The sequence below is a fragment of the Bos mutus genome, chromosome 4 (genome assembly GCF_027580195.1).
Source record: "Bos mutus isolate GX-2022 chromosome 4, NWIPB_WYAK_1.1, whole genome shotgun sequence".
Classification (NCBI taxonomy): domain Eukaryota; kingdom Metazoa; phylum Chordata; class Mammalia; order Artiodactyla; family Bovidae; genus Bos; species Bos mutus.
In genome coordinates this window covers 42,041,241-42,065,396 of record NC_091620.1, presented here as the reverse complement: position 1 = coordinate 42,065,396, position 24,156 = coordinate 42,041,241, and the positions used below count along the sequence as shown (strand labels likewise).

Here is a 24,156-nt window from a genome sequence, read left to right as displayed (position 1 = left end):
TCCACACATGTCCCTCCAGAGGAAGGCCTGGCCCCAGACTGACCCCGCACACTGGTCGGACGCCCCCAGTCGGCCGACAGCGCTGCTCTGCCAGCCCACGGCTGCCTCTGATGAACAAACTAGGCCTCAGCAGAAAGCTCCACAGAGAACAGAATTAGGACAGATAAGGAAAGGATTAAATTGGTGCTGTCAGTTCTGTTGCTGACAGCTGGCATTTTCTCTTTCTGCACCACGTGGGGGAAACTTTTGGCCCCGAGTGAGCACCAACCATGCCTCCCCCGGGCCTCTCGCTCCAGGCCCTAGGCAGCCTATTCCAGCACCAGCGCTGCCAGCTGGGGGTCCGGGCGTGGGGAGGGGGCACAACCTGACGTGTCCCCTGGGCAGGTGGTGGTCAGCCGTGTAGACATCTCAGGAAGTGTTGGCCACGTGCCCCAGCCGTGAGTCTCGTTGGCCGCCCGTCCAGCATGCCGTCGAGGGGCTCCAGGGTGCCACTGGCTGCAGGGTCACAAGGTGATGCTGTGTCCCTTTCTCTCCCCAGATCACCAGAAGCTGGAGAGAGAGGCTCGAATCTGCCGTCTCCTGAAGCATTCCAACATTGGTGAGCGGCCCACGGTGGGGTGGGAGGTGGGGAGGGGGGGTCCCAGCTCTCCCATTACAGACAGCAGGAGGACCCTAAAGGCGTCCCTTTCCTTCCCCATTGAGGTTTCCCACCCTCAGGCCCCTGGAAACATCTCTTCCTTTTGACCCAGAGGGATTCCTGCACAGACTTTGGGGCAGCCCCCTCAAGGCCGGGTTCCTCCTGGATGTGTCCCTGCCCATCACTCTGTAACTCTGTGCCAAGATCCTGGTGATAACACACAGGAGCCTAACATTCTGACGCTTCAGAAAAGCAATGTGATGGCCTGATTACAGGGAAAAAAGTTTGGAAACCAAAGACCACAGCCAGCCCAGCCCCAGCCTGAGCTCTGAGGTCTGAGGTCTGAGGACCGAGGTCTGATTCTGGAGGACCTCTGCTCTCCCCCAGCCCAGGGCTCTTGGAACTGCCGTCTGGGGTGGGGATCAGCTGCCCTGGGGGCCCGCAGAGTCCGCGGAGTCCCCAGAGCCCGCGTGTTGGCCTCAGGGAGTGTACTGCCCTGCCTGTGTTAGGTCCCTTCTTTCTGCAACCTCCAGACTAAGTACAGACTCAGCCCAGACATGGTCACAGGAGCTGCTGGGACCCCAGACCCCGGAAGTCGGTGCAGATTTCCTGGGGTCTGTCAGCTTCTGCCCACCCGCCTCAGCTGTGAGGGGCCCCTTGACCCCACAGCACAGCTGCCTGTCCTTCTTCACTTCTCATCCCTACAGGGACTTCTGAGGAGCCCAGGACCCAGACCTGGCCCACACTGGGAGGTAGCCAGGAGACACAGAGGGGACGGTGGGCCTGTGGCCTCAGAGGCACCCAGGGAACTTGTCAGGGTGGATTCCTGGGCCCTCTCACCCATGTTTGACTCAGGCACCGGGATGGTTCCCAGGACTCTGTTTCAAGGGTGCCAGGCTGTGCTGAGCAGCCGTGTCCATGCCACTCCCAGACCAGGGCCTCGGCCCCAGGGAGGGACCCTGGGAAGAGCTGAGAGGGCTCCCCTGGGAAGCAGGGCATAAGCTGTGAAGGCCCTCGTTTCCGAGGCAGTGTTCAGAGGTTTGGAGCTCAGAAACCTGGATTCGGGTCCCGCCTCCCCCACCAGAGAAGCTGTAGCAATCACTGAACTGCTCAGAGCCCCAGTCTTCTTGTTCGTGGACTGGGAGTGTTTCACAAGTGTGTCAGTGGTCCAGGCTTAACAACAAATCACCCCAAAACTCAACCAACAGGCACTGATTTTCTCCATTTCTGTGGATTCAAGAGCAGTTCAGCTGAGTGATTGAGGCTGCCACACATTTTACGGGATCAATGTTTTTGTTCAATACTTACTATGACGTTTAAGACAGCAACAGCAGGGTAGGATTCTCTTGAGTCCGGGGGTCTGGGGCAGCTGGGCAGGTGGCCTGGCTCTGAGCCAGCCATGCTCAGGGCTCCAGAGACAGACAGACAGAGACAGAGAGGGTGACAGAAAGTGAGAGAGACACACAGAAAGAAAAGGACAGAGAAGCAGAGCCAGAGCCAGAGGGAAACAGAGAGAGACACATAGAGAGACGGAGAAAGAAAGAAAAAGACAGAGATAAAGACGGAGACAGAGAGATGGTGAGGGAAGGAGAACAAGGAAGAGAGTGCCCCCCAATTGTGTCAAAATATACAGAACAATATTTATCAGTTTAACTAGTGTTAAGTGTACAGTTCTGTGGCGTTACGTACATTCACATGTTATGTAACCATCGCCCTTATCTGTACTCAGAACTTTTTTCATCATCGCCAGTGGAAACTCTGCATCTGTTAACACTGGCCCCCACCCGCACCGCCAGGCCCTGCCACCCACCATTCTGCTTTCTGTCTATGAATTCGACACCCTAGGAGCCTCATCAATGGGACCCTACCGTGTTTGTCTTTCGGGGACCGGTTTATTTTACTCAGCCTAACATCCTCAGGCCTCATCCTTGTCGTAGTAGGTGTCAGAGTTCCCTTCCTTTTAAAGCTGAATAATATGCGCTGTGTCTGTGTCTCACATTGTGCTTACCCATTCATCCGTCAGTGGACACTCGGCCTTTTTCTTGTGCTTATCCACTCATCCGTCAGTGGACACGGCCTTTTCCTGCCTGTTGGCTATTGTGAGTAACGATGCCATGAACATGGGTGTACAAGTCTCTTTCTGGATCTCTGCTTTCAGTCCTTTGAGGGTAAACCTCGCAGTGGAACGGCTAGACCATGTGGTGCTTCTGTGTTTAACTTCTGGAGGAAGCACCATGCCTTCTGATGGTTTGGTCAGGAAGCGGTGATGCCGCCGCCTTGCCTTATTCTGTTTGTTTGAAGGAGCCCAGCTCTCCTCTTAAAGGAGGCTCATCAGAGGATGTGAATGCCCCTCATAGCCAACACGGTAGCACACGGTGTCTCCTGGCTGCTGGCTGGGCTGTCTGATCAGGAGCGGGTACCCAGAATCAGGCCCCCAGGGAGCAGCCCACAGGCAGAGCCGCACCACTCTCGGGGCTTTAGTTTCTGTGCAGAGACAAGCAGGCACCTGGGCAGAGGAGACAGGTGAGGGCTGCCTTGGCAGTGTCCTGTGTGGGTACACTGTGGGGACTGGGCAGCCCCACTGCAGCATGTGGATCCCCAGGAAGCAGGCCAGGGTATCCAGGATGGACATGAGCTCCAAGGCCTCACTGTGGGTTGTGCCCTCCACACACATGTCCGTGTTGTACCCGACTGTCTGTGAGGTCGGCCCCCTCCACCTGGGGTCTCTGGAATTCCTATTCAGTGCATATTTCCCATTGCTGGTGGGTGCCTGGAGTGGAGACTTAGCCAAGGGCAAGGCTTCCTCCACTCTCACCTCAGTGGTGGGCAGTGGCCACCCTGAGAGGTTGCCACTCAGCAGGTGAGTGTGTCCCAAGCTTCCCTCCCTGCCCCTGGAGCTGTGGGTGACAGAATAAACAGAGCCCATGGTAGGCAGAACCATCTACAGCCTTTTAAAATGGGCCCCATCAGGAGTGAGTAGAGCCATCAGCCTTGACTTTGAGAAGGGCAGCCCTCAGCCTCCTCTCAGCCTCCTTCCAGCCTCCCCTCTGCACACTGACCCTCTCTCTCCTGGGCCTGGCTTATGGATGGCAAATTCCCACCTCCTGGTTTCCAGGGCTGGAACTGCCCTCCCTTGCAGGATAGTCCATCTAGGAGCTGGGCAGGTGGGCACCAGGGAGTACGATGGCCCTGGGAGGACTTCCTGCCAAGATGAGGCGGCCAGTGCAGGAGTGGAGGGTAAAAGGTCTCCAGTCTCTGACAGCTCAGGACCCATGCTGCCATCCACAGCCCTTCCCTCCCAAAGCTGATCATATGATAGGTCCTGGGGTCCTTCCTCCTGTTGCAGTATTGCAGTCCATGGAGGGGTTCGAGGGGCAGTTTGGGAGGGGCAGGAGGTCCGTGTGGCCCCTGGAGGAGCAAGCCCCACAGTGGGAGGCTTGTCCCAGGGCTCCTGACACCCCCTTGTGGCTGTTGGTGTCCCCCAGCCCCTTGCTCCCAGGCTGGACTCTCAGGAACTACCTGGACTCTAGTTGCAGCCACTGTATGTCACCCGCAGTGTTATTTACTTACTGTTTCTACTTAAATAGATTCTGTGACAATTCCGTCTTTTACTTAGCCCCGTCTGTGAAATCACGGGTCTGTTGTGCTAGGTGGGTGTTCTTCTAAACCATTAAAGTAGTACATAACTATTTTTTAAATGTTAAAAATGTTTAAGTGAAAAAAAGGGAGAGTGTGTGCACGTGGCCTTGACTTTCAGGCTGAGGGTCCTGCCAGCCCCTTCTTACCTGCTCCGAGGGGGCAGGGCCTGAGGGCAGGGGTGGCCTCCACAGCGGGGGAGGAGGGGAAGTTCATCAGGACCCCAGATTTATTGACCCCTGGACTCCCCTGGGGAAGGAGGATTCCCCGGCATGAGAAGAGAAAAGGGTCCCCCTAGGAGTGTCCCCCTGGGGGTGCTGTCTGCAGGCCTGGCAGGGTGGTAGAGGCAGACCCCTCCACTCCCTTCCCCCTTCCACCCTGGGCCCATCTCTGCTTGGAGTTCCAGGGGAAGCGGCTGGGGGCAGGGGAGGCTGCTCAGAGGGGCCACCCTGCTGGGCCCCACCAGAAAGGAGTTGGCGGGAGGAGAATTTCACTCAGTGATTTTGCAGGAGAGTCCTGGAGGAGGGCACAGTGAGCCGGCGGTCTGTTGTATGTTAGGAAAGTGCAGACCCGCCTGGTAGAGTTGAGGTCTGGGTGGGAATGAGAGGGTGCCAGGTGTTGGCCCCGGGATCTGGATCAGATGAAGCTGGATAGCGGCCCCTTGAGCAGAGAGATCCAGAGCGAGCAGTGGGTGGGGGAGATGGTGAGAGAAGCAGGGTGTGAGAGGAGGTGCCCCCTGGAGCCGCCCATGCACTTTATCCTTAGTGACCAGGTGCCCTGCCTGCTGGGAGTGAGTGAGACCTGCTCCCTGAGCCAGGCTTTGCCTGAGGTTGGGGCCATTGTAGCCAGATTGGGGTTCCTGATGTGAGGACCCTGCTGGCGGGCCCTTAGGAAGTCTAGAGCTGGAGAAGAAAGGCTGCCGACAGCCAGCTAGAAACCAGAGCAGCTTGAGGGCATGAGGAAGGGACCTGTGGGGCCTGGGAGAAGCCTACTCTTCACTCTTCCAGCTCCCACAGCCCCGTCCATCGTGGCGGAGAGCAAGACTTCCGGGAGACCCAGGGAGCAGAGGGCCCAAGCGGGAGCTCTGTCCACACCGCTGCTCAGCGTTGTGTGAACTGTGTGGCCTTCAGCCAGTCACTGCCCTCTCTGTGCACCAGCTGCTGCATCTGTAACCTCTCAGGATGATTGGGGTGGTTACTGATGGGCACACTGAAGGTTTCTGATACAGAAGGCAGGATCTATCACCCCCGGGAAGTGTCTAAAGTTTCCTAGAAATACCTGCCGTTTAGTGCCGGGCATATCTCCAGCTTAGGGAAAAGGAGGCCTTGGAGTTGTGTTCTTTGTGCTGAAATCTTCCTCGCTGTTCACTCACTCATTCCCTCATTCATTCATTCGTCCACTCCTATCCAACACAGCTCTGGCCAGGCCTTGTTCCAGGCTCAGGAGATGGGGGAAACGAACTAAAGCAGAGAGGGCATGCGTGGCCATGGCACCATCCTGCTGACCCTGCAGGATCTGGAGTGGGAAATCAGGGTCTGACTCTTCGGCAGTGATGCTATACTGGGCCCCGGGGAAGGTGGTTCTCCCCCAGGGGTCCCTGCCACCTCAGCCTATCCTGACGGGCTGGCAGTGGAGCCCTCAGCCCTCCTCTCCCATGAAGTCCCTGAGCGGCTCCTTTCCAGTCCTGGAGGTGTGGGCCTTCGTCCCCACCCCGCCCCCTCCTGCGGCTCTCTGCTGCATTTGGGAGCAGGGGACCTGGCCAGGGACTGAGAGGGGACTGGGTCTCCCTCCTGCAAAGGAAAGGAAAAGAAAGGAAAGACCAGACCCTCGAGGCCCTTGAATGCTGGCTTGGGGCCAGTTGGCCTGAAGGGCCCACGGCTTACCCCTCAGACTCTGCCTGCGGTGCCCACCCAGGCTCTCCCCAGCCTGAACTGTGTGAAGCCACAGGCCCTTGGTGTGGTGCGCCCTCCTTGGAGGGTTGTGCTGCTGGCTGTGGGCCTGTGAGTGTCTGGGCAGCATGGGTGGGCCCCGGGCTGTTGCCCCTGCTCATGGCCTCTCCTGTTCCCACAGTGCGCCTCCATGACAGCATCTCCGAGGAAGGTTTCCACTACCTGGTCTTCGATCTGTAAGTGCCGGAGCCCAGGGACACGGGCTCTCGTCCGCTCCCAGCGCTGGGCCTGGGCTGGGCCCCTCGTAGCCCTGGTAGACAGCCCCCCGACTCCTGGGTCACCTCACTCACCAGCTTACCTTGTTGGTAGACAGCCCCCCGACTCCTGGGTCACCTCACCCACCAGCTTGCCTCGTTGGTTTGTTGGCTTTGCACTGGTGTATGGAATCCCCCAGGGATGGGATTGCCCAGCTGGGCCCCTTCCCGACTACCCAGAACAGGGTGTGCTGGAGGCCAAGGCAGGGGAAGGAGGGAGGGAAGGATCCCGGAGGAATGGTCTGGCCCTCGGTCTTCTGCTACCTTCCTTGGTGTTCTCATCACTGCTGCACTGGGGCCCCCGGGCTGGCATGAGTGTATGCTTGGGTGCATAAGACTGCCTGTGTGTTTGTGATTGTGTGTGTGCATTCATATATGTTGATGAGCAGGCATCTGTGGGGGCATGTGCATGAGTGGGTTTCAGTGTGTGCATGTGTGTGTGATTGTATGAATACATGTACATGTGTGATTTGTGGTGTGTGTGAATGTGTGTGTGTTGGTGTGGACATGTGGGGTGTGAACATACACAAGTGTGCATGGGTGTATGTTGGCGTCAGCATGTAAGAGTGTGTGTATGATTGCCTAAAGTGTGAATGTGCAGATGATTTGTGGGGGAATGTACCTGTTTGCATGCGTGTCCACGGGTGCATGTGTGCACATGCATGTGGCTTGTGGGTGTGTATGTGCATGTGTGTGTACATGCGTATGATCTGAGGGGGGGGTGTGTGCATATATATCCACTCTCACAAACCATACATGCACGTGTGTGCACATTTGCATGTGTGCTTTGTGGGGGTGGGTGTAGATGGTGGATGTGTGATTCGTTCAGAGTGTACATGGGTGTATATGTGCACACATGTGTGTGTGAGCTGTGCTGAGTGAAAGCGTCTGGGGCCCCTACCTCCTCTCACTTCCTGCTGGATTTAGAAGCAGTGATCTCATCACCTCACTCCCCGACAGCTCCGGCTGAGCGGGGCTCTATTTAGCTGTCCTGAGTCAGCGTGACTCGGGACCCTGCGGTGGCCAGCAGTCGTAGTTTGGGGTGGCTCCGTGTGGCCTCTGGGAAGCCCAGCCCGGGGGCCCTGGCCACGGGGACAGGGTGTGTCCTGAAGGGACCTCCTCCCTCAAATGACAGATGCCTCGGCCATGGGGTGTGGAGGCCCGAGGAATGAACCTCTGGCCTACTTGGGGTCCTCTGGTCAGGAGATGCTTGAACTGTCCCCCACAGCCCCCCGTGTCCCACCAGACACCACTTTGAGACACCAGCCAGGTGACCAGGCTGACCTGTGATACAACTGCCTGTGCTGGGCCAAGGCGGTGCCCTGAAGGTTCTGTTTCATGGACCCTTTGCTGTCACCCCCGTGGGTCCCCAGACCCAAAAGCTCCACCAGCTTTTTTCCAGGAAATATAGAGGCCCCGGGCTGGAGGGTGGCCAAGTCCAGGCCCCTGGTAGCAGACAGGAGGGTGTGTGGGATTCAGGAGCAGAAAAAGGGGAGAGAATGATGTGTGTGCAGGTGCGCGTGTGTGTCCATGTATGCACACCCATGCAAGCACATGCACGAGTGTGGGAGCGCCTTGACTCTCCTGCAATAGGCTCAAGCAATAGGCAGGTGTGGGAAAGGCTGAGGGGGGCTGGTGAGAGGAAACTGGTGGGTGTGTTTGGAGCAGTTGGGAGGAGGGAGGCCTTGGGCTTTGCACATCCTCCCCACAAACCACTGTGGCCCTCAGGCCTGTTGAAGCTGCCTCTTTGGGGCATCCAGGACACCGCTAGGCCTCAGGCAGTTGTTTGGTAGGGGCAGGAGGGCCTGCACAGAGTAGGGGGCTGTGGAGGGAGAGGGGAGGAGTGGAAGCGTAGAGATGCTGCCAGGCCCTGCCACTCCCACGCCCAGCCCCACGCAGCCTTCCTGTGCCACACTGTGGACCCTCTGGGACTCTGTGGCCCCAGAATTGGGGAGAAGTGTCTGGCCTGAGTTGGCATCACCTTCAGGAGACCCCTCGACCTAGGCGACTTGGGGGGGCTCTGTGGATTCGGGGACTGACAGATTTCCCCACTCTCCATGCCTCAGAATGTCACGTGGTCTTGGAGATCAGGCCTGGGGACAGAGGAAGGGGCTCCCCTGGAGGCTGTGGCTGCAGCCCAGAATTGGCCATGCTGAGTGGCTGGGATCTGAGGAAAGGGAGAATGCTGGTTTCCAGACCATGCCCTTCCTGGCCAGCTTGAGACGGTAGCCCCCCGCTCCCCCCAACCAACTCCCCGCCCTGCAACCCTGGACCACAAGGCCCCTGACGCTCGTCAGCACAGCTGGAGCCTCCTGTGGATGTGGGGACCCAGAAGTCTTGTCCCTGGCTCAGAGCAGGACCTACTGGGCTGGGGGGCTCCCCATGCCCCTGTTGCAGCCCTGGTCAGTACCTGTGGCCTTTTCCTCTCTGCCCTGTGCTTGGACTTGGGGCCTGCAGATCCTGACCTGTGAATTGTGGGTGCAGAAAAATAAACATCGAGTCCTCTTCTTCTGGGCTGGACCTAGTACTCCATCCTCCTGCTCCACACACATACATGTACACATGGATACACAAGCACACACAGACACATGAGGCTCTGCTCCCTTGGACAGTCACCTGCTCTGAGCCTTGTTGTTGTTCAGTCACTTAGTCGTGTCCGACTCTTTGCGACCCATGAACTGCAGCACGCCACCCTCCTCTGTCCTCCACTGTCTCCCAGAGTTTGCTCAAATACATGTCTGTTGAGTAGATGATGCTACCTAACCATCTCATCCTCTGCCCTTCTCCTTTTGCCTTCAATCTTTCCATCATCAGGGTCTGAGCTTTAGTCTCCTCCAATGGCAAAGTGGAACCCTAAAAATTCCTCACTACTGGGGTAGTTGGCCCCAGGATCTGAGGGCCAGCATCTAGCCTCCAGCAGGGGCATTCTAGCACTCACTGCATCCTCAGTTTTGTGTTTCTCTAAGAGACAGCCTGTCCACACCAGGGCCACTATTCAGCAGTGCCCACGCCTGTGGTCACCGTGGACCAGCCTGGCCCTGAGTGCTGGGCATAAAACAAGGCCAACCCAAGCCCCAGCTCCCAAGAATGAGTGGGAACTGAGATGCAAGTGGGGAGATCCCAACATGTGGGGCCAGCACAGCTGGAGGGGGTGTGGAAGGAGGGTGTGTTTGCAGAGGGTGTGTCCCTTGGTGTCCCCACAGGACACGGGAGGGAGACTCTAGACCTTGCAGGGGTAGAAAAGCTCTAGATGGACCTTCTGGTGGACTTGGAGCTGGCCAAGTGGGATGAGGAGCTTGGACAGACCCAGGGATTGAGCTTTCCTGCTCCCCTGTGTATCCAACCTTGGCCACTGCTTTTCGCCTTGCTGTCCACACCCACATTCTCAGCAGGGGATCCTGAGTGGCTGGGATCCCTGCTGGGTTCCCTGAGGCTCTCCAGGCAATGGTTTCTGCCCTGGGCAGGGGGGTCCATCCTGACCTTAGGACCTGAAGGCTGCTTCCTGGGCAGGGGACAACCGGCAAGAGAGTGTGTGGATGGAGGTCCTACTCTCTTTCTGGAGATGGGACTTTGAACGCCTCGTGACCTCACCCACCGGGTCACGAGGCGTGACCGACACCCACTGTCTCTTCTGGCCCCTCCGCCCTGTGCGGGGGCCGCATCGCTGGCCTTGGGGGGTTCGAGGAGGGTCAGCCAGTTTTCCTCAGGCCTGGAATTAGTCACAAAGCCTGGGTAACAGTGCAGAGGCCTAGAACAGACTCCTGCTGGGCTGCCCACTCTGAGAAAGTCACTGAGATCATTGAGGCTCGGTTTTCTGAGCTTAAGAGACCAGTGTCATAGAGAGGGGAATGTCAGTCCTGAGTAAATCTGGAGATGGAGGTGCTGGTGGTGCTGGGGATGTGGAGGTGAGGGCAGTGGAGATAGATGGTGGTAGTGATGATGAGCACGGGGTGGAGGTGATGGTGGTGGGGGTGGGGGTGGTGATGGTGATGGAGGGGCCCTCTCTGCTCTTCTCACAGGGTCACTGGTGGGGAGCTCTTTGAGGACATTGTGGCGAGAGAGTACTACAGTGAGGCGGACGCCAGGTGGGTGTAAAGCCCTCGCATGCTTCCTCCCCGTCTTCTCCTGCCTGGCCCTCCCTCCCTAAGCCTTGCTCCTCCTCCTCTGGCCCCCATCTTCTCTCGTGCTCTTTGTCCCTGACATGGTCCAGGGAGATGGTCAGCTGGGCTAAAGCCCTGCTCGGAGCCCTCTGGGGAGGTTCTAGGGTCAGGGTGGGGGCCAGCAGCTCGCGTGTCCCAAGTCAGAGAGGGCCCAAGCCTGCGCCAGGGTGGGAACTGACCCACAGAGGGGCTCTCCTTGGGGTGGCTGGTGGTGGGAGAGCGGACGGAGAGTGGTGGTGGGCCTCCTCTTGCCCCTCTAGGATGTCTGACCAAGGCCTTCCCTGTGGAGACTCACAGTTTCCAAATGCTTTTGCCCAAGACAGGCCAGGAACCCCTTTCTGTGATATCCTCCCAAGGTTACCTTGGAGGCAGAAAGGGAAGGCCATGGGGGCCTGGGCTGGTGGGAAAGGTGCCCACTGGCCCTCCTTCCTGGGCTCCCTGATGGGCAGTGAGCAGGAAGCCAGGGCCTGAGGTGGGGGGTGAAGGGACTTTATCAGCCCTCACGGGGGAGTTGAAGGGGACTGACGTTTTCAGACATGCTGTCTGCAGCGAGGCTGCTGGGGCTTTAATGAATATGTATTCCCTTTCTAATCAATATTATTTTAACAAGTAGCTATTTGTGACTGGCTTGTGCACCCCCAGAGGACCTTGCCTGTCAGTGACAGCCTGAGCCCCCTTGAGAGGGTGGGAGTGGTTCTGGTGTCACCCAGGCCCCTACCTGGGCAGCATGAGGCCAGGGGCCTGGCGGGTGTTGGGTGGGGTGTTGGGGTCTGTCGTGGGGTGGAGTGGCCAGTCGGGGCTCTGGCTCCCGAGGGTACATGGGCACTGGCTGCTTTCCTGAGGCTCCTTGAAGAAGGGCGTTCACTTTTCATGATAGCCTGGGAATGGCTTGGGGCAGAACCCGGACAAGGAGGGCTGCCTTCCGGTTCTGCCTCCGGTGCCCCCCGGTTGCCTTGGGGGTGCGGGAGGGCTTACCTTAGCTGTTCTCTTTTCCCCCTCCTGGAGCATCCTACCAGGGCTCCTTTGTTCTCAGTGTCCACCACGGAGCACGGCCTGGGGCCTGGCACCTTCCTGCACTCTGTTGGGGATGGTCTCGCTGGAGAGGGAATGTGACCCACAGCAGAGCCTTGCTTTTGGCTGGGAGGCCCCCATGCCCACCTCTACCCCTGCACTCCACGTCCCGCAACCCCCCAACACCTTGTTCTTGGATCTCCACCCTTGCTCACTCTCACCTCCTGGCCTCATATACTCCAGTGCCCCCCCCTCCGCCCCACCCCACCCCTCCAATTCTCTGGCTCCCTCCCGCCCGTCCAGGGTGGCAGGGATCTGGATCTTCCTCCCTGGGCCTCTGTTGTGGAGGCTTCTCTGGAGTTTGGGTCCCCCGCCACCAACAAATGCTCAGTTTCCTTGGCTCCACCTTGCTGGTAGCCAGACTATGAGGAAGAGGGTGAGAGGCAGCTGCTCTTGGGGATCTCTCCCAGCCAGCCCCACGCATTAAACCCGTATGTCTGGCTGTGGTTTTCGCCGGGAATCCTGGCCCCTGGAACTGTGTGTTTGACCTTTGTGTTGGTGCTTAGCTTATAGGCAGGAGGGTCTGAGAGAGTGATGTGGATACCCATGTGGGTGGTCACCCACGGGCATCACCAGGAGCTCTGGCAGAAAGCGGGGGTAAAGGCTTTCTCCCACTCTGGGAAGGTGTTTCCCTTGGGGACCTCCTCTGAAAGGGATCTGGGCTGTGTTGAAACTGGAGCCCTAGACACCTGGCCAGGGTGGTGGGCACCTCCCTAACCACGATGCAGTCTGGCCCCCATCTAGCACACCCACCCCCTTCCAGGGCCCTGTCTGGGGCCATGCTGCTCAGAGCTGAGCATCTGATGAATTCCTGAAGAGTCACATCTCTAGAGGAAGAGGACGCAAGGCAGGAGTAGCTTTTCGGAATGCTTTTCTGACCAAGAAGGCTGGAGAGTCCTTTGAAGAGAAAGTGGAATCTTTATTTTGGAGTTTGTGGGGAAAATGAGGGGTCTTTTTTTCAAACCTGGGAAAGCAAAGTTCAAATCCATTTTTAAAAAACCCTGAAAACAGTATGGTTCATGAGAGGTGCTTGGGGTGTGTGTGTGAGAATGCTGGCTGATCCTGGAGGAGGAGCGGGAGGACAGAGGGAGAGGGATAAGGAGGAAGAGGAAGGGAGGGGAAGGATTATATCCCAGGTAACAGCAGAGCCTGGAACCAGGAGAATAATGTCCAGGACCGGCCAGCATCTGGAATGACACTGGGGAGCAATTCTGACCACAAAGTGACTTTCTAAACTGTTCCATTTGAAAGGAGTCCTCATGAGGATGATGGTATAATGTGAATGCAAGGCAGAAGGGACCTTGTGACGGGCCAGTCAGTCTCATGTTCCCCAAGGCCCTGGTCTCAGACTGGAGACCAGGGTGGGAGCAGGCTGAGAAGGGCGCCAGGAGCTGTCTCCAGGGGTCCCTGGAGGGTGGGCTGCCCAGAATGGACTGCTTTCCAGGCACATGAAAGTCCCATCTACCTGCTGGCTGTGGAGGCCACTTGCCCGACGGTCCCAGAGATGCTGTGAAGAAAAGGCTTGGGAGACAGGCCAGGGCTGCCACATTGGCTCTGAGAAGGGGCATACCCGCACAGTTTTCTCTGGGGTGGGGCTTGCAGGATGGGCGGACAGGGCTGTGTCAGAACTGTAGGGCTTGATTTCAGCAGCCGGGCTGAGTCCCAGGATGTCCAGGGAGAGATGCAGACTGGTGCTGGCTCAGCAGGTGTAGTCACCCCATCCTGGCATGAGTTTGGAGCCCTGAATCCTCAGGAGGGGATGTGGAGGAGGACAGAGGGCACTGCCCACCCACATCTGAGCTGATGTATCAGTTGGTGCTGCGGCAGGTGCCTCCCGGGTCCAAGAAACCTTCCTGCAAGGCTGAGGACACAATGAGAGGAGAGAACTAACATGCCTCTGCGGTCACGGAGGCCACAGTCCAGTGCCCAGAGTGCAGGGCCGCCACGTGACTGCAGCGGGGATGACGTGGGAGCCCCGAGCTCACTCCACATGAAGGGAGGTCTAGAGAGTGTCCTGAGGTTGAGAGCGGAGGCAAGGTCATGAGGATGAAGAAAGAAGATGGGATTGACCCAAAGCTAACATCAAGACTTGCAGGGGTCTCAGCAGGCCTGAAGTTGGAGCCAGGTCATTCCAGGGCTTTCAGGGAGTGGCTAGTGGCCCAGGGGACTCCAGCCTGTGGCTGTGAGGACTGCTGATGGTGTGGAGGAAGGCTTGGGGTTCCACATGGATGGCAGGGAACACAGCTCAGGTGGACACCCCCAGGGGCAGAACCAGGGTCTGGCCACAGCAACACAGGCAGGGGCTGGTCGACCTGAGGGTCCCTGAACCCCTGGGTGGGGTGGGATGCTGCAGTGAGCAGGTGGTCCAGGGACTCAGGGCTGAGCTCCAGGAGCATGCAGTGATGTCCCAGCATGGCTCCCCAGGGCTCAGATTCCCAGGAACTGGGAAAGCCAGTGCCCCATGCCCCGGGGCCCTGGCTCAGTGGCCTCAACTGCAAGTGCTGGGGCTTCCTCTGGCCTCTGCCTCCACCCAGTGGCCTGTCCTGACCCCAGAGTAGCTCCCCAGACCTCAAGGCTGAGCTCTGCCCACGACGAAAGAGGCCCCTGTATGAACTTCCCCTGATGGGGCAGCCTGGAGGGGCTGAGCCCATGTCTACAGTCTCGGGAGGGCTGGTAGTGGCTGGATGTGGAGCTGGGGATACAGGGATGAGGGTGAGGACCACAAAAGACCGAGGCTGGCAGATGAGAGCATGGTGGGAGGGACAGAAGCAGGGAGGGAGGCCCTGGGAGCAGGTGGGACAGGAGAGCTCAAGGGTTTGGGGCGGGGGTGGGGTTTCCAGCCCTTAGAGGCATCTAAGGGGAGGGGCTGCTGGGGGACTGTTACCGACAGGTTTGGGCCTAGCTCCTTCTGATCCCATAAACCTCAGGAAATCCATCATCACTAGGACTCTGAGGTCTAGGTTTCCTCAGGGTGGACACTCAGGTTACTTTTCTAGCAGGTGGAGACCACCTGCTCTGTGGTCAGAGCTGTTTGAGAACATGGGCCGGTTTCTTGTCCCTTCTCCTGGTTTCTTGTCCCTTCTCTGAGTTTGCTGTTAGGAAAACAAAGTCCATCCCTCCAGCTGACCTTCAGTCACCTCCCCGGTCTAGCTGCAGCAGAAGCAGTCCCGCCTGTGCCTCCCTCGCCCCCACCAGAGGGGCTGGGGCCAAGACCCCAGGGATGGGCTATGGCAGCCTGTGGGATGCCTGTCTCTGGTGGCTGGTAATGCTCCAGGGGCGCTGTGGAATTCCAGGGGTCTGTGCCTGGCTCTGGGGGCAGCTGGATACTTCCCAACCACCTAGAGGAGGCAGGTGCAGGTCACCAGGGCTGGGGGCATCTAGGTCTGGAGGCACCTGGGTCTGATGTCTAGGGCCATTGCTGAAGCCCAGGTGTGGGAGGTGCCTGGGGAGAGCCTGGGCCTTTCTCTCCAACCAGTGATGCCCCAGGAGGCTTGGGACTTCTCCCTTATCTGGAAGGAAGCCCCTCGGGGCCCTGGATAGTGCCAGGCTGCCCCCAGAGACCCCAGTGCTGCTATGGAGCTGAGCTGTCTAGCATGGCAGCCAGCAGCCAGCGTGGACGTGAAGTTTATTTTAATGAAATGACACCCATTCTCACACATGTGTGCTGGTGACTGGAGCGTTAGCACAGCCTCAGAACAGAGAAGGGCACTGGTGCCTAGGGCATCACTCCCGCACTGTGGCACTGGCCTGCCCTCTCTCCCTTGCCCTTTCACCTCTACCCTCCCCTCCCATTGTCTGGGTCTCCAGCTGCCTTGCAGAGTGTAGATTCAGCCCTGGCCTCCCTCCGCAAGGGCACCCAGCTCAGGGCCAGGCATGGCCAGCATGAGCTTGGGGTGGAGTGCATTGAGGTCAGGCATCTTTCCTCTGTGGGCCTGGTTAGAGGGGAGGGCATGCCTTGTGTTGACCTTTGAGGGTGAAGAGGGAGCCCCAGAGGCCCCCTGCTAGCCAGCGTCTCGTCTCCCAGGCAGGCAGCACCATGATTCCCTGCTTCCCCCGGGCCCCCACTGGGCTGGAGATCCCACCACTCCCACACAGCACCCTTCTCCTGCACCCCGCCCACTCCTCAGGGGCCATCCGCACTAATGCGCCCGCTGTTTGCTGCAGTCACTGCATCCAGCAGATCCTGGAGGCGGTTCTCCACTGCCACCAAATGGGGGTCGTCCACAGGGACCTCAAGGTGAGTCCCCCCCCGCTCTGTGCCAGGTGTCTGTCGTCTGTAACTGCATGTCGTGTTTAAGGGGAGGCTCGGGGGTAGGGCAGTGCACCAGAAGACACGTGTGTGGGGGAGATGTTTGCATATGTGTGTTCCCGTGTATTTTTGTGTGAAGGTGTGTGCCTATGAGAATATGTGTGCATGTGTGTGCATGTGCATTGGCACATGTGTGTGCATGTGTTTGTGTTTGAAGGTGCATGCTTGTGAGAATGTGGGTCTGTGCGCACACATGGACATGTGTGTATGTGTGAGCATGTGTACATATGCATGTGCATTTGTGCATGTGTGTGAGACTGTGTGTGTGTGCATGTGTGTGTGTGTGTGTGCATGCATGTGTCTGTACACATCCCTCCCAATGCCTCTAGGCTTCAGGGCTGAGAGGGGACAGTTGTCAAGAATCAGCCTAGTGGCACATGTCCACGCGGGGTCTCGCTTTCTGGGCTCCAGTTGAGATTCGGACCTGGCAGGAGGGACACAGAGAATGTACCCGCAGGTGGGGCTGATGCCTTGGGAGCAGGAGGTGAGGGGCCAGTTTGGTCTCTTCAAACTTCCAGTCCTTTCTACTCGTCTCTGTGGCCCTTGGCTCAGCTCTGGGCCAAGTGCAAATTGTTTAAAACAAGGGTTGTCACCCACAGGCCTCTGTGTGGTGGGAGGGGCCCTCAGGAGGAGCTGCAGCCTTCTCCCCCCCCTTCCTCCTTCCTGCCCTTCTGCCTCCCCCTTCCTCCTCCTCTCAATCTCTCCTCCTTTCTTTGACTTCAGCTTTCTCCAGGTCTGAGTTTGGGTCAGTTTCTTCTCTTGTTGGTTTTGCAGGGGGTGGGGGGACCCCTGGGCCTGCATCCCTGCTGGTGGTGTTTGAGACCAACCTTCTCGTGGGTGCTAGGGCTGAATGGAGTCACCTTTCTAGGGCTACCCAGAGGTGTGTGTGTGTGTGTGTGTGAGAGCTGATGCTGTGGAGCTGCTCTTGAGGGGATGTCCCACGAGGAACAGGCCTGGGACCCTCCCTGTGCCCTCATGTGTCCTCGCTCCCAGGCTGCATGTGGTGTGTGGTCCCCTGTCCTCTCATGGGTCTGCCCAGGCTCCCCCCACTTGACTGCCTGTCCTGTGGGTGCCCATCTGTCTCTGTGTCTTGTCTGCATGGGCCTCACTCAGGGGTCTCTGGGAGGAGGGGCTGCAGGGAAGAGGACACGCATCCCTCCTTCATCCTGGACCTCATGATGCATAACAGACCTGGAGCCCGAAGCTCCGAAGTGCAGATGGGTGCTCTCCCCAGCCCAGGTGTGGCCTCAGGGCACACAGAATCCTTGCTGAGAAAAAGAAAAAGGAGTTAGGACCAGTTGGTCTCCTCTCCCACCAGGTGTCGGGGGGAGCAGGCTGTCCCTCCTCCTCTAGAGAGGCCTCTGTCATCTTGGCTGAGATAGACCTCCAGAAGCAGTACTGTGGTGGGGTTTCCTCTCAGCCAAGATGTGGAGGGTGGAGAGAGCAGAAGGGCTTAGTGCCATCTTGGTGCGTATGAGGGAGCCAGGGTGGAGCCTGGGGGTGGGAACATCCCTGTGCAACCCAGCTGGGTCCCCTCCCTCTCCTCCCAGGGAGGAGCCTTGTTACCCAGCTCTTCCCAGGGACCAGGTTCCCTTAGCTCCTTCTTCCCAGAGAGGCATTCTAAGTCACTTCAGTTGTGTCCAACTCTGTGTGACCCCGTGGACTGTGGCCCACCAGGCTCCCCTGTCCATGGGATTCTGCAGGCAAGAATACTGGAGTGGGTTGCCATTTTGTCCTCCAGGGGATCTTCCCGACCCAGGGATTGAACCCACGTCTCTTATATCTCCTTCACTGGTAGGCGGGTTCTTTACCACTAGCGCCACCTGGGAAGCCAAAGAATGCTGGTTTATTTCCTTGGGGTTGGGGGAATCTGATTGGTAGAAGCTGGGTCAAGCCCCCAGCTGCAGTATTTCAGACTTCTTTTTTTAAAAAAACAATTTTTTAAAATTTGAAGTATAGTTGATCTGCAATGTTCTGTGTATTTCAGACTTCTTGGTGTGGGGCTTGTGGGGAGGTAGGGGTCCCCCTGCCCCACTCACACTGGCAAAATCAAGGTGTTCAGGGGCCTCCCGGCCGTGCTGGGCAGACGGTATCCCCAGCACGTGTCACCTGGAGTGACAGAGCCTCAACCACCAGCTGTGTGGGGCCTGGAGAAGCTCTGGTTTCTGCCTCGTGGGCTGGCATGCTTCATCTATGCCACACAATTTGTCCTCACACCCCTGTGTCCAAGCAGGGTTAACTCAGTTCAGTTGGCGGCATTTGTCTTTCTTGGTGGCACTAAGGTGGGCAGCATGGTGTCAGCAGACCTTCCTGTCGGGAGGGTGGCCTGGTGAGGGGGCTCAGGGCCGGGAGAGCCCCGGGCAGCCAGGGATGAGGAAGTCCAGCGGCTTTGAGCTCTGAGTGCTGCCCTCTGGGAGGTGTCGAGGCCGGTGGGACAGGCTGGAATGAAGGAGCCTAGCATGCAGGACGCAGTGTGCAGGGAACTCCTCGGGCCTTCAGGGCCAAGTGTTCCTGGTAACCGGGCAGCAGCCTCCTTGGCACCCCAGTGGGACAGGGATGAATACCGTTTCTTCCTGCATGAGCAAGGGCGCTGCTCCCCGAGGCCGGGAGGTCGGCACGGGACCCGCCCCTCCTGTGAGCAGCCAGCCCAGGGCTGGTGGGACTTGGATGTCCTACACTGCTCAGGCCGCGGGGGCCCTTGGTTGTTTCTCCTTGCCCTTTGAGAGTCTCCATCCTGCAGCAAGTGCCTGAACCTTCCAGCAGCCGCTCTCACTGTGCAGCCAGCCTTGGTGGGCGGAGGGAACCCCGCCTACAGCAGGGGTCTGGGTCCTGCATGGCCTGCTGGGGCCTCCAGGTGTGCTGTTTTGGTCCCAGCACCCCGAGTTCACAAGCTTGCACTTTGAGAACCAGCTTCCCTCAGCTTTAGGGCTTACGTCCCTGCCCCTGGTGAGTGGGGGACAGAGACTGTGGGGTGCAGGCTCTGGGGTGTGCTCAAGCCAAAGGTGTCAGCTATGCTGGGGGGACACCCATGTGGTCAGGGGACCTGTGCACCCCTGTCTGCCAAGGGGTATTCTGTCCCCCTCTCTCTGGTGACACCCCTGGGTGTAAACCCCACACCCTCGGGCTGCTCACCTTCCCCACAGCCCGAGAACCTGCTCCTGGCCAGCAAGTGCAAAGGGGCTGCGGTGAAGCTGGCGGACTTCGGCCTGGCCATCGAGGTGCAGGGGGACCAGCAGGCGTGGTTTGGTGAGTACCTGGCCGGCCGGCTGGCCAGGGAACAGGGCGGGGGTGTTGGCCGCCCTGTGGTCCTTCACACCACCCTTTCCCGTCATGCTAGGGTTCGCTGGCACGCCGGGCTACCTGTCTCCAGAGGTCCTGCGCAAGGAGGCGTACGGCAAGCCGGTGGACATCTGGGCATGCGGTGAGGCTGGTGTGCTGGGCGAGATGGGCTGCACCCACAAGCACTGCACCAGACCCACACCTGGCTGCCCCCAGCTGGGAGCACCCTCCCCACCCAGACCAGAATTACTAACACAACCCTGGCTGTTGCCGAGAAGCCCACCACCCCATTGCCTGCCCTGCGCTCGGCAGAGCAGTCTGGAGAAGGGGCAGCAAGTGCCTGGATGGGGGATGGATACTGGAGGGGCGGGGGCTGTGTGGACCACCCTGGCAGGGTTGCCTCCTTGCCAGGGGCGTCTCCCCCATAGTCAGTGCAGTGGAGGGGGCCTCCCCTGTGAAGTAGGGTCGGGGGGCAGAGGAGCTGTTTATGCCATTCTGCAAACATGAGGGTCTCCAAAGAGGGACACTGATTGACGCTGGCTGTGGGGATGGAGAGGAGGGGGTGCTTGAGGACCTCAGTGTCCTCATGGGACTTGCTGGCTTTGGGCAGTGACCCCCACCCTAGCCAATGCTGAGAAACTAGCTGAGGGTCCTGTAGCTGTTAAGTACCAGGGCTGGGCATCTGATTCGCATCCTGGGATCACACACCAGACACCCCGTAGCAGCATGTGACTGGTGTGTGGCTGCGCTGGTGGGCTCCGCAGGGCCGCTGGGCTGCTGGGCGTGGGCAGTGAGGGCAGCAGCATGAGGCCCTGGGCTGTTGGCTCTCCCCAGGGGTGATCCTGTACATCCTGCTCGTGGGCTACCCACCCTTCTGGGACGAGGACCAGCACAAGCTGTACCAGCAGATCAAGGCCGGGGCCTACGATGTGAGTGCCAGGACCCCCCATCCCTCCCCATCTGGGGGAGGCAGGCTGGCAGAGGCAGGGTGTGGGGTGACACCCCTGTTTTCAGTTGAGGCCCTTTGGAGAATTCTGTCTCCTGTCTGGGGAGGGGGCTTCAGGCTCCCCTGTGCCTGGTTTTCTTTTCTAGTTTCCGTCCCCTGAGTGGGACACGGTCACTCCCGAAGCCAAAAACCTCATTAACCAGATGTTGACCATCAACCCCGCCAAGCGCATCACGGCACACGAGGCACTGAAGCACCCATGGGTCTGCGTAAGTTGCACCAGCCCCGGACCACCCCCTAGCATGTTAACCTTGGGCCCTCTCCTCGAATCCAGTGGGTTGGTCCTGTGGTCTCCTGAGGGCTATGGGAGCACGGGACCTGCTATGTGGCTTGGGACGTGCTGGTGACTTAAAGGCCTCAGTCCCTGGGAGGACAGGAGCTCCATGAGAAGAAGAGGCGCCATCTAGCGTGTGAGGGGATGAAGTGGCAAAGGAGGGTGAGGGCCAGGTGGTGATGGGGACAGGTGGAGTGGACGGCCATAGGAGGTGACGGACTGGGAGATTAGGCAGGTGGTGGGGACAGGTGGCCTCCGGCTGATGTGAGTAGCTGGTAGCTCTTGGCACAAGAGCCCCAGGGGTGCCGCTACGCTGAGCCTCTCTCTGACCTCCCCTCTTTTGAGCCCCCCTTGGGGACAAAGCTGATGCCCCCAAGGCTCCTTGCAGTAATGCCCTCCCTCGTTCCCTCCCGCAGCAACGCTCCACTGTGGCCTCCATGATGCACAGGCAGGAGACCGTGGAGTGCCTGAAAAAATTCAACGCTCGGAGGAAGCTCAAGGTGAGACACTGACCCCAGTGTGTGGCCAGGGTGCCCTGCCATGCTCACATGCTCACCTACCTGGAGGCGCCGAGGGCCCCGCACTGGGGGTGGCTAGAGGGGTCCCAGCAGGCCTGGCAGGGGTCCTAGCCACCCAGGACGGGCTGCTGGTTGGTGTTATCCCAGGTGTGCCAGGTGGACTTGGTCCCTTCCATGGCAATGACACCCAAGGTGCCCAGATGTCGGCTGGCCCCTCCTCAGTCTCCCACGCTGCCCGCGAGGTGTTCCTAGGGTTCCCTTGTGGCAGGGGGCTGGGAGACATGCCCTGTGGTCGGTCATGCTGTCTGAGTGGGAGTGAGCTGAGAAGCTTCTGACCCGGGGCACTTCTGGTCAGGAGAGCAGCCAAGCTCTGCTGCTCAGAGGGGCAGGAGGGAGGGGACCCTGGGCAAGGAGGCCATTGGGCACCAGGCCCGTCCTGCCTACAGGCTGCTCTGTGCTGAGGGCGAGGGTTCAGGCCTGACCAGGCCCCTGGCTGCTATGCACGCACCTCTCAGGGAGAGGAAGGGCTGTGGGGAGAGGCAGACCCCCAGCCTCAGTGCCCCCAGGGGTCTTGAAGCACTTTAGAAGCTTGGTTTGGTGGATAGTTTAGGGCCCAGGACAGGTCACTGTTAATTCTGCATGAGATGACTTGTCTGGGTGCAGCTGGTGGGCGTGTAGAACTCTTGCCTCTCTAAGAGCCCTTGACCCCAGGTCTGGGGTTGGGGTCGGGGGTCTCCACCTGGCCTCAGCCGTATGTCTCTCTCCAGGGTGCGATCCTCACCACCATGCTGGCCACACGGAATTTCTCAGGTGAGAACAGCCATCTCCAGGAGCAGCAGGCCTGCGGCGGGAAGCCTGGGGAGTGACCCGCCACCAGCCGCCTGCCCTGTCTTCGCCCCCACAGTCCCGTCCTCTGCTGCCGGCCCGGCCCGGCCTTCCTCCCTCTGAGACCCTTGGGCCTCAGAGGAGGCCTGGGCTCTGGCCGGGCCCCACGAGGGCCCGTCCCTGCGTGTTGGGTCTGTGTCTGAGCTGCCTGCCGGTGGGCCGCAGTTCCGTGTGTCTGTCCAGGCGTTGGTCAGCACTCTGTGGCCTCGTTGTTGTCCTGAATCCTCTGAGCACCCGTTCTGTGTTGGGAGAGGGGAGGCGAGGGGAGGCTCCGGACACGCTGGTTGGCAGCCGCCCACTTGGGCACGAAGGGTGGGCAGGGCTTGGGGCGTGCGGCCGCTCGGAGGGTCTATCGGCGGCCCTGAGGCCTCGGGACAGGGCAGGCCTAGCGGGGACAGCGTCCCCGGGCGGGGCTGCCGCGCCCTCGCTCTCCTGTGGCTTGTCTGTCGCCCGCGATGCCGGCGCGGGAGCGTCTGTGGTCGTCCTCGTTGTCCGTCTGCATCAGCACCGCCCCATCCTGTTACCTTGCTGTGATACTGTGCTGCCGGGCCGGGGGGCATGCTGTCACACCAATACTAATAGGACGTGTCCTGTTGCACGCCCGGCCGGGCACCCGGAAGACCCCGCTGGGGTTTTCCAAGGAGAAAGGAGGCAAATGCTTTTCCCAATGTCAATCGGTCTCCATCTTGTTTTCACGCTCCTGTGAAAGGGGTTCTGGAACCATCCGTCACCTAAACTTTGACTCTAATCTTCTTCTGCTTCCTTTGTCTCTTCTCTTCCCTCACCTCGCCCACCCCTCGTCTGTGTCCGCCCCTCCCCTCGTCTCTAACCCGGTGCTAACAGTGGGCAGACAGACCACCGCTCCGGCCACAATGTCCACCGCGGCCTCCGGCGCCACCATGGGGCTGGTGGAACAAGGTAGACGTCCCGCCTGTCGGCATGCAGCTCCCCTCGCTGCACGCAGCCGCCAGCAGGGCCTTGAGAGCCACCCCAAAGGCCCCGGGAGCCCCTGCTCCCGCCGTGGACACGCTCACAGAGCCCCCGCCCTGGGCAGGGAGCCAGCACCCATGTCCCAGCAGCCTTGCCTGTTATAGGAGGGGCCAACCAAGGTGACCCCCGAGCTGTGTCACCTTGCGTGCATTTGACTAAATTCCCCGGTCCCGATTCCTGAGTCTGGGGGTCGGGAGACCCCCACTCCACTTCTGGTCTGAGCCCTTTGCTCTCTGAGGCTCACTCCCCACTTGTCCATCAAGAGCCTATTTAGAAAGACAGGAAACCTCTTTTCTGGGGCTGCTGCTGAGGGGGTTTGAATCCCAAATGGGAACCCTGGGGAGAAGGGCATGGGCAGAGACCCTGCCCTACGAGAGCCCACTCGCCACCCCATCCACTCCGGACTTGGCCCCTACCTGCCCTCAGGGACATGCACTGTACTCCTGGTCACTCATACTCCGTATGAGGCCAGTGGTCCGTACTTAGTCTCAAACACGTATGTCTGCCCTGTGAGCCCCAAGACGTGGCCCTCGGCCTCCCAGAGAATGACTGAAGGCCTCCTCTTGGTTTCCTTCTATGAGGCACCTCACTTCGTCCCCAGCCCATGAGGGGAGAGGCAGAGTCCGCCCATCTGCTGCCCCTGCCTGTGAAGGGCAGACCCCCCAGGGAGTCACCTGACTGTGACCTTGGCCAGACCCCATGAGGCTAGACCCCATGAGGCTAGACCCCAAGACCTCCTGGGGGCCCACGGCCCTAACCCAAGCTGAGGGTGGCACGAGCTTGGGGGGGCGGAGCTGCAGCTGAGGGCCAGCCAGGTGCTCCCCAGATGGGGTTGTGTGGCTAGAAGAAGCCCTCTTTTCCTGCTGCTGCCTCAAGTGTCTGTGGGGACAGGGCAGACGCCCAGCCGCTCCCAGGCCTAGGCCCTTTCTTCCCTACATGTCTGGCCTGGCTCTTTCCCTCTGACCCTGCAGGATGTGCAGGCCAGCCTGCCCATCCAGAGGACCCCAAATGCTGCCTCCTGGGGTGCTCAGGGCAGGATCATCCTGGGTAGGAGGGTCCACGCTCCTGCTGTGAGCCCAGTGGACAGGTCCAGCAGGACAGCCTTTTGGGGGCTATCCTGAGTCAGCTTCATTTTCTGGGCCTTTCTGGAGTGCCTGGGGGGAGGGAGGGGCAGAGGGGTAGGGAACG

At 59.4% G+C, this 24,156-nt stretch overlaps 1 protein-coding gene across 6 annotated transcripts in view; it reads left to right on the top strand.

Moving 5' to 3' along the window:
- The window catches only part of CAMK2B (calcium/calmodulin dependent protein kinase II beta), a 92,370-nt gene that overhangs the window by 50,428 nt on the left and 17,786 nt on the right, over positions 1-24,156 (top strand). For 4 of the 6 annotated variants that reach the window (XM_070369385.1, XM_070369389.1, XM_070369386.1 and 1 more), the window contains exons 3-12: positions 539-598; positions 6,344-6,398; positions 10,496-10,561; positions 15,872-15,944; positions 19,160-19,262; positions 19,354-19,437; positions 20,130-20,224; positions 20,388-20,510; positions 20,992-21,075; positions 21,861-21,903. In XM_070369385.1, coding sequence (XP_070225486.1) covers positions 539-598; positions 6,344-6,398; positions 10,496-10,561; positions 15,872-15,944; positions 19,160-19,262; positions 19,354-19,437; positions 20,130-20,224; positions 20,388-20,510; positions 20,992-21,075; positions 21,861-21,903 — 786 coding nt within the window. Of the gene's footprint in view, positions 1-538; positions 599-6,343; positions 6,399-10,495; positions 10,562-15,871; positions 15,945-19,159; positions 19,263-19,353; positions 19,438-20,129; positions 20,225-20,387; positions 20,511-20,991; positions 21,076-21,860; positions 21,904-22,821; positions 22,897-24,156 lie in introns of all 6 variants that reach the window. The other 2 variants (XM_070369384.1, XM_070369387.1) reach the window with 1 other exon arrangement.